Genomic DNA, 9,912 nt, shown 5'->3' with positions numbered 1-9,912 from the left:
CTCTTTAAAAGGAGAAGCATCCACTCTGTGCGTTTAATGAGATCCTCAGTGTTACACTGACAGACAGGATGGTGCAGCATCTGAAATGTTGTCAGTGGTTTGGTTTTAAATCAGGCAGCAGTGCTCAGTCTGCAGCTGATAAACGGTGAGAGATGAACTAACAGGGATGCCATTTAATCTTTTTCTTCTTGCCTAGAAGTAACCAGCGTTGGGTTAAACTGGGTAACACACAGTGAGCTGTTCTCTCACTTTGATTTGAGTTAAAAGGCGGCTCCACAACACATTTCAGCTGGTGTAATGAGGCAGGTGTGTGAGTGGGCGTGCAGATACCCTGAAGTGAATCCTCTCTGCCCTGTGCTTTAACCTCTTCATACGCTCCTATGTGCTCTCCAAACAGTAGGTTTCCCATCACGAGTTGCCGCTGAGCGGTGATGGAGCAGGTGAGTGTGCTGAGCAAAGGTCGGAAAGGTTTGTACCGCACCGTTCAGTCTGCCCAGCACAGCGCTGCTGTCTGTGCGCCGGTCTGCCTGCTGCTCACACGCCTCTGCAGAGGGAGGAAGGGCTCCACATTACTGTGCACTCATTTCCCTCAATCCTGTGTGTGCACGAGTCAGAGTTTTAGCTTCACTAGTGAAGCAGCTCATCACAAAGCCCACAGTGCAGATTATAATTTAATGCTTTCTCAAAGACTAAAGCAAGCAACCTTGCTATTATTGATTTTCTTTATTGGGTGCTTTCATGGGTCAGTCATTGAAATGAAAAAGCTTGAGTCACTTCAAACTCCCAGGATACAAATGTGGTAACATCCCTGCTGTGGCTGGACAAACCCGTCTGGCTGCCCTGTTATGTGTGTGTTCGACCTGTGAATATTACTAATGCAGCTTATACGGATACCAAATATGGCATTACTCTGGGGTGTCCCTGAACTTTAGGCTGCTGCAACAAAGGACCACAGATCAGTCCACTTCCTCCAAAGACGACATTAAAAATGATGGAAGTAGAATTTAGTTTCAGGTGGATAAACTAGAACTGAGCTAATTCAGTTAAATTCTTTCTTTCAAAAATATTTTTATTGAATTTTCCATATCAACAGCAATGTGAGGGCACATCCAGCATAAAGAGTAGAAGTAATAATAAATAAATAAGTAAAATAAATTAAAAACAAAACAAACACCTTGGGTATATAGATAGTAATAATGCCAAGGTCATACAGAGTAATTTTTTTAAATTCAATTCATTTTTATTTATATAGCGCCAAATACAACAAATGTCATCTCAAGGCACTTAAATAATAAAGTCCAATTCAAGCCAATTGGAATTCAATTCATTGTAATCATAATTATTTACAAAATAATCCAATTCGTTCATATAGAGCCAATTCAAAAACAATTTCCTAGCTAAGGAAACCAACAGATTGCACTGAAACTTGTCTTCAGTCCGATCTCCAATCAGCTCATGTGAGCGAAATGACTTCTGATGGGATCGGAGATTAAAAGTTACCCTTTCAGAGGACCAAGTCATTTAAACGAGCCCCGTCTGAAGAGCAGGTTCAGTCTCTTACTGCCCATATTCTCACCAGCCTACACATATTCAAACGGCTAACCAGCACACAGGCCTGCTGACTACAGGAACACCTGCTTTTTGTGAAAGAGACCTTTGCTCATCAGGTAGATCAGATACTTTCTTTAAACAGCTTTTCTGCTTCACAGCATAGGTGAGCGAGTATCGCTGTTTTTATTTAAATCCGCCCGGCTGCTCGTTCCAGAGAAAAGAAGTGAGACTGATTTAATGGGTTTTCATTTCAGGCCTGCAGGCAGTAAACGCTGAGATTTGGCTGGCTGTGTAGATACTTCAGTGTCAGGTGGATTATACAAGATTGAAATGACACATTTGATAGAAAATGGCACTCACACACTCTTGTGTTAATGCGTTAACTCTAACTTGCCAATGTCCTTCATATCCAAACCTAAAGACTTCTGTTTCGACTCTAAAATTGTAGTGAGAAATACTGAGAAGTATTCCCTGTGATAATCCTAACCAGAGTGTAGGAGAGGATGGTACTACATGGTACTACATGGTACCTTGCTACACAGATGGGATCACATGAGCTTAAGAATTCTTTATTGCACACATGGCTCAGCATATCTAATATTGTTTAATCACAACTGATCTGGAGCCCGACAGCTAATGTAACGTCAAAGGTCATGATAACATGGTGAGGTGGTCTGTGAATACTCACCATTTTGTTTCAAGTACAAATGAATAAAGACAAAACACTGGAGATAGTCAAAAGTAAAAAATGCTAATAATAATTTCAACCAGTGCAGGAACATCACTGGGTAAAGATGTCATCTGCACCATGAGCCTAAAAAGTTTAGTTAAAACTTTAGATTTATTAGATTTGCATTGAGTTAAAGCCTGGCAGTTCCTGCATCAGGTTGAATCCTGCAGACAACAGTGTTCCCAAAGTGTTTTACTACTTCTACTTTTTTTTACCCTATAAGATATAATAATATAAAAGTCTTGAACCAGTCCTCATTTCATTTCATTTAATTTAGTTTGCATGCAGTCAGACTTTCTTGTAATCTTTTAAAGTAAACTTGAGCAATAATTCCCCAGATGTAATACTTTCATGCTTACAATAGTTCATTTTTGCATGTCGTTTATTCTGTGATGTGCGTGCATGTCTCCTCCACATTAGGAGTGGCTAAAGTCTTTTGCACAGTACAGTATATCCATGTTGATAACAAATTTGTATCAAATGACGAAAGCACATTGAAAAAAACACCCCACTCATTAATGATCAAGACTATTTTGAATATAACATATCTGAGAACTGCCATGAATACAAATCAACATTAAGACTAGATTAGTGAACTCTTCTAATTCTTGTGCATAGCAAAACCTGCACCTTTTCTTCTTATTTTCCTTCGTTTTCCTTATTTTTGGATTATAGAACAAAATGCCCTGGAGGCGCCTTTTTTTTTCTTTTTTTTTTTTCCTATTTTATTTTTTCAGCACTGTCAGTCAAATATGATCAAATCCACACAGTCCCAAAGTAGCAGATTTGTGCATTCTTTGACAGTTGAACTATTAATAAATAACAAGTATGGATGTTTACTTCCAAGCTTTGATGTTAATTTAGTCGAGAATATTTGATTTCATGAAGAAACCATAAAATGAAATATTCAAAGCTAATTTATGGAGAATGAACATAGGAATACAATGCGTTTCTGACTTGTGTCTACTTGCCCCTCTTGTCCTCCCCTGGCAGGATTCCCTGTGTTCCCCTCAGCTCATCATGGAAGATGAGGGGCTGAGCCGGCTGGCCCAGACTGTCCAGGTGTTAGTTGAACTGGCAGATGGCTCCCAGTGGGCCCCGAAACAGGAAACGCGCGCAGCTGCTGGCTCTACACAATGCTAGCACTGCGAAGCTGCATCTGTAAAGTCTGTTTTTAACATGTTACATTAGCTTTACTGTTTCCTTTACAGTGTTCATGTTCCAAACATCAAACACACAATGATCTTTCAAATAAATCTGTAAACTGCTCAAAGCTTTGTGTCAAACTGCCTCTCTGACTCTACCTAACAGGTTCATGTCTTTCTTTCACAGGCTCTGCAACACTTACACGCCGTGACATTCACAAACCACTTTATCTTTCTCATGGTGTATATTTCTACACTCTTGCCACTACTCTTCATTTGCTAGATAAATCATATTTTTTGTTCAAAATCGAGGTCAAAACCCAAAAAGCGGCATCGAGAATCTAATTTCTTTAAGGAAAATGAATCGGCGACACTGCCACCAACTTTAAGAACTTTTGAGAAAGCTGGAATAAATAGAAAGGGGTCTATAATTCCAAGCTTGGGTCAGGAAAAAAAAAAAAGACTTAAAATGTATCTGTACTGATAAATAGACTGCCAATCTAACGAAAAACATTTTGTTGGACGGTGTTTAGCTTTGAGTACGGCGCGCATTCACCGTGGCATCGTTTCAATAATTCAATTCATTTATATTTATATAGCGCCAAATACAACAAATGCACTTAAGGTACTTAAATAATAAAGTCCAATTCAAGCCAATTGAAATTCAATTCATTGTAATCATAATTATTTATAGAATAATCCAATTCATTCATATAGAGCCAATTCAAAAACAATTTCCAACAATAAGCTTCTGCAATAGAAGAAGATCTTGTTGTGATGATGGGAGAGTCTGTGCAAAGTTTTCTCCGGCACATCCCAAAGATTCTCAAAGGGGTTAAGGTCTGGAATCCATGTGTGAAAAGAACGTCTCATGCTCTCTGAACCACTCTTTCACAATTTGAGCCTCATGAATCTGGGCATTGTCATCTTGGAAGAAAAAAATCCACTAATGGAATCACCTGGTTATTCAGTATATTCAGGTAGTCAGCTGACCTCGTTCTTCGGGCACATAATGTCGCTGAACCTAGACCTGACCAACTGCAGCAACCCAAGATCATAGCACTGCCCCCAAAGACTTGTATGGTAGGCACTAGGCATGATGGGTGCATCTGTTCATCTGCCTCTCTTCTTATGCTGATGCACCCACTCTACAACAGGAGCTTTTTCCCATAGAATTCTTCCGATTAGCCTCACTGATGTGGTTTTCTTAAGGCTACACAGCTGTTTAGTCCCAATCCCTTGAGTTCCCTTCTCATTGTGCATGTGGAAATGTTCTTACTGTCACTATTACACATAGCCGTGATTTCTACTGGGTTTTTTTTTGTAACGATTTGATTTCACCAAACAGTTAAGTGATCGCAGATGACGATCATTCAAGATATTTTTCCGACCATATTTCTTTCTCGAAGATGAGGGTTCCCCACTATCGTTCCAGTTTTTAATAATTTTTAACCCGATGTTAGTAGTTTCAGCAGTCTCCTTTGATGTTTTCTTTGATTGACGCATGCCAAGAATTTGACACTTCTGAAACAGATTAACGTCTTTTTCACGACCACAGGATGTGTCTTCAGACATGGTTGTTTAAGAAATGAGAAGCTACTCACTGTATCAGTTAGTGTTAAATAACTTTTTGCCAGCTGACATAATCATCCATGCAGTAATTACTTTTTGTTTTTTTAATTTCAATTCCAATTATTATCAATATTCTATTTGTATAAAAACACTTTCACTAAATCAGTCTCATTTCTTTCTGAAAATTGTCAGTTGATGCAATGTATATTTTGATCTGATCATTTACTTTTAGTTTACTGCCTTTGTCAAGCCAATTTCTATTAAAAAAAAGGAAATAGTCCAACAGTTTAGCTGTTGAATTTATTGGACAAAATAGCAGATGGTCAAAAATGTACGAAACGAACTGTGAGCCAGGCATAATGTAAACTTTTCATGTTTTTCATGAGTACTTTCTGTGGGAAAGAAAACTCCCTTTGGTGTGAACATTGGCTTTCTTAACTCCGAACAACTTTTACAATACGTGCACAAAAAGCTGCAAAGCAAGCGAAAGGAAGTGGAACTTAAAAAAACATTTTTTTAATCAATAGCACAAACAGCTTTGACTGTCATCAAAAACAAAAAAAGCACACATTTGTTGCTAGTGTGATCAGACATCTGAAGCCTGCTGCACATCTTTTATAGCTACATTAGCAGGTGTGAGGAAACCCAAATCAAATCTCTTATTTTTTATTCCACATGTCGCAAAAAGACTCGTTTTTGAATTACCAAAGTGAACTGACAATGTTTGTGGTCCGATGCTGACATCCTACAGATGAAGCTGTTCCTTTAATCCTCAAATGAAATAAGCTCAACACAGCAAATACCAAAAAAAGGTTAAGGTCAGGAGGGGACAGACCAGTGTTAAATGGTAAATGGACTATATAGCACTTTTCTAGTGTAGTTGACCACTCAAAACCCTCATACAGCACATCATATCTGTCTATACTGTGTTCGGGCTACAAAGTGCTTTTTATTTTCCCTCTATCACACACATTCACGCACCAATGGATTAATCGGAGGTAATGTGGGCTTCAGTGTCTTCAAGGACACTTCGACATGTAGTCCAGGAAAGAACTACTGAGCCTCTGATTAGCAGAGGACTGCTCTTTGTTCTGGGCTACAGATATATAAAAGCACACAGCGAAATACAAGGTAAAAATACCAATGTAAATATGCAAAAATATTTGAATTTTAACAGCATACATCAAATCATTGCTCAGTGATGGTGTGGCGGAATCACCATGCGGTTACGGGGAGGGAGATCGACCGACGGCGCCACCTGGGGGAGTTTGTGTGGAAAGTAACACAACAACAGACACACAGGTTCCAAATAAATCCTGCAGGGCAAGAGACAGTTGGTGTATTTCAAAATGACAATTTATTAAAGAAAAACAAAGAAAAGGGAAAACCAAACGACAAAGTTCAAAGAAAACACCTGTGCCACTGCGCTCACGCGGAGATAAAACCAACACCAGGACGGGAGGCCCACAGCACCTGTTCAACAAAAAACACCAAAAGTTAAACAAACATTCCAAACTACATGATGTCACATAACACAAGGATATTAAAACAATGATTAAATATGTGTGGGAAAAGAAACAAAGAACCAAAACTGCAGTGTGGCGCACTGGAGGCAGGGCTGGACTGGGACCAAAAAATGGCCCGGGCATTTTTGGCCATGGCGGCCCACCATGAATATTTATACGATCACACGAGTAATCTCATCACTTTCTATGAAAAATGCAATTAAATCCTAACACAAATGTATTTATTTAAATAACACAAATACAAGTTCAGCCTCCACTTCCAAATCTTGGTCCTGCTCCTCCAGCTTCTCATTTGCCCAATGGACAAAAGAGTCAGCTGCATGTTTGACTGCTGGGAAATCTCTTGCTATGTTTTTGAGTCCATCCTGGGTTGGGGTCACCATTCTGTGAGCTGAGAGGATGTCCATTCCTCCAGTTTGTAGATATTTGGAAAGTGGTGACGTGAACTCAAATATCCGGAGAAATAACTGAGCTGTTAGCACAGTTTCATAGCGGAGTAAGCCGTCTCTGTATCCCCTGGCTTTATTCCGTGCATTTGAAGCGAGTGTCTTCAGCTCCATTATGGCAGAGAGTGTTGACACAACTTCAACAAAAAGGCCGCCATGAGGTTTGCCAAAGTTTCCAAAGACTTTCCTCAGGGCATCATGCTTGGCCCACCATCTTGTCTCTCCAATTGGTGAGAGCCGCTTGTGCCTCTTGTCCTGGCTCTCAGTCTCCCACACATTCACTCGTTTATAAGATTATCTGATAAATACCGCAATGGTATTTAACAGGTCAAAGAGTGATGCGCTTTCAATGACACATGAGCATAGCACCACACATGCTGATGGGTAGGGTGTTTTGAGGCCATTAATGCAGAGAAACCTCTGTATTGACCCTGCATGTTGGAGGCTCCATCTGTGGAGTTGCCAATGCACAAGCCTATGTCCAATTTAAGATGTTCAAGCACTTCAGTGACTAGAGTCACAAACGACTGCCCTGTAGTTGTGTTGCATTGGACGACTGCAACCAGTCTTTCATGGACAGCATCTGTTACATATCTTAAGATTACTGAACATTGTTTTTTCCCTGTAATGTCTTGTGTTGTGTCAATCTGCAGAGAAAACATCCCTGCTTTTCTGATGTCTGTAGATATGCTCTCATGAATGAAATGCTTTATGGCATCGATTACAGCATTCACTGTTGTTTTTGAAAGCAAGGTGACCAGTGAGCCTCTTCCTTGTGTGCCTGAAGCATCTGCTTACTTTTTTCAATTATGCAGCTGAGGTGCTCTTTTAAGCAGACATCATATTTCCCCAGCAGTATGATTAATTCTAAAAAATTGCCATGGTCAAGACTGTCGATGCCTGATTGTGTTCCTGCCTGTAGCTTAAGCCTCTCTTCCCTATGACCTTCACAACCTCCACAACACGTTCCAACACCTGCCGTCTCTTCTTAACCTGTTCACGGTGTCCTGTCAGCTGTCTTCCCTCAAGGAGGTGGTCAATGCTTGCTCCAGAGCAGTTTAAAAAATATACCTCAGCACACTGTCTATGTGCCATGCCTCTCTCATGCTCTTCTATTCATTGGTGCACATGCCTCCAGTCTGTCATGCCTATAATAAAGGCACTATGATCATTGGGCTTGCTAAAAGCAAGGCAAACAAAACAAAATAAAGCATGGCGTTGACTACAATACGTTAGCCATTTCCATGCTATGTCTTCCGCTCTCGCAAAGAGCCTCTGAACAACCGGGTTTGTGGCATCCTGTTGTGGATGAAACTTTAAAAATTCCTGCCTCTTTGTGGGATGGGGATGGCTGAAATAGTCAACAACTGCCTGATCTCCCGGTGACTCCTCCACTTCTATTTCAACAGTCTCTCTTGACTAAACACAGAGAAAGAGAGAGAGGCAGGAATATTAATTTTGTATTTCTCCGGTTACCTACCAATCCATTTCAGCAAAGAAATGTTTCACTAATATTACATGGGCAACTGTAACCTGTAACACCTGCAAACAATATAGTTATCACAAGCTAAAATAACACTGAACACTTTGGTGTCTACATGAGAGTTTCATAAACATTAATGACACACTTAATATCTATGACTGATGTCATTGGGTATTTGCAATATCTGCACACCAGTCAACTTTACATGAGCGCACAAAATGGAATGGCACTAGATACGTTATAGCCTTGCCTACATTAATGATGGTTTAAGTACTGTAATGCTAATGACAGGCGCATGCCACTTTTACACCTTCAAATAAAGTAAATCTACTCATAGCATTAGTTGAAAATAAAGACTGAATGATCTCTGTGACAGAAACGCGCACGCGCAGACACACACACACACACACACACACACACACACACACACACCACAGTCGGTGACCACCTCCTAACCAACAAGGTTGTGCAAAAAACAGGCTAGGCTTTTTATTCGTGTTCCAGCCTGACTCGATAAAATAAGTAATAATTTCAGCATGATCAATTCCCCCCATACTGATGTAGTGAAGATGTAGCCTACCAGTCGTTTATCTATAAATACCTCATTTAAGTCGCCACGCACACGGAGAGCCCTCAGTCCTCCCATTAAAAAAACATGTCGTCATTCTGCTAAAATTTCACCTAACAATAGCCTACTTATTTTTTTTTAAAGTATTTTTGGGGGCTTTTTATGCCTTTAATGAGAGGACAGTGTGAGAGAGACAGGAAGCAGGGGGCAGAGAGAGGGGAAAGACCCTTTCGTTTCTGTTTGTCCATTTCGGTATTTGACTGTTTTCTCTCCTAGTCCGTTCAGCTCAAATGGTAAGATTGATTACCTGAGTCAACGGTGAGGGGAGGGGCAGGCCAAAGAGGTGCTGAGAGATTTCATTGGACTAGCCCATTGTCCTTCGAGAAATTCTACCAATGGCCGCATTTTGTGTTGCAATTACCGTCACGGCCGATAAAATAATAACAATACATTTTTAAAAATAAAATTAGGACGGCCCCGGCCCAAAAATATGCGTTGGCCCACCGGGCATTGCCCGGTAAGCCCGATAGCCAGTCAAGTCCTGACTGGAGGTCAGGCTGCGGACGGATATGCCCGAACGGCCCTCCGGGCCCTCCGAGGGCCGTAAATAAAATATACATATATATATTATATTTTTTATTGATCTGCACGGTGGTGTGGTGGTTAGCACCGTCGCCTCACAGCAAGAAGGTTCCAGGTTCAACACCCAGCTGGGGCCTTTCTGTGTGGAGTTTGCATGTTCTCCCCGTGTATGCGTGGGTTCTCTCCGGGTACTCCGGCTTCCTCCCACTGTCCAAAAATCATGCATGTTAGGTTGATTGGCATCTCTAAATTTGTCCTTAGGAGTGAGTGTGAGCGTGCATGGTTGTTTGTCCCGTTTGTCTCTATGTG

At 40.7% G+C, this 9,912-nt stretch overlaps 1 protein-coding gene across 1 annotated transcript in view; it reads left to right on the top strand.

Annotated features, from left to right (window-relative positions):
* lrch4 (leucine-rich repeats and calponin homology (CH) domain containing 4) overlaps positions 1-3,555 on the top strand; it is a 52,753-nt gene extending 49,198 nt beyond the window's left edge. The window contains exon 18 of the mRNA XM_075450518.1: positions 3,275-3,555. Within this exon, the coding sequence (XP_075306633.1) occupies positions 3,275-3,424 (150 nt within the window). The 3' untranslated portion in view covers positions 3,425-3,555. The remainder of the gene's footprint in view (positions 1-3,274) is intronic.
* Positions 3,556-9,912: the final 6,357 nt, after the last annotated feature.

The sequence above is a fragment of the Odontesthes bonariensis genome, chromosome 19 (genome assembly GCF_027942865.1).
Source record: "Odontesthes bonariensis isolate fOdoBon6 chromosome 19, fOdoBon6.hap1, whole genome shotgun sequence".
Classification (NCBI taxonomy): Eukaryota; Metazoa; Chordata; class Actinopteri; order Atheriniformes; family Atherinopsidae; genus Odontesthes; species Odontesthes bonariensis.
The sequence above is the reverse complement of the archived record's forward strand: the minus strand, read 5'-3'. Positions and strand labels throughout refer to the sequence as shown.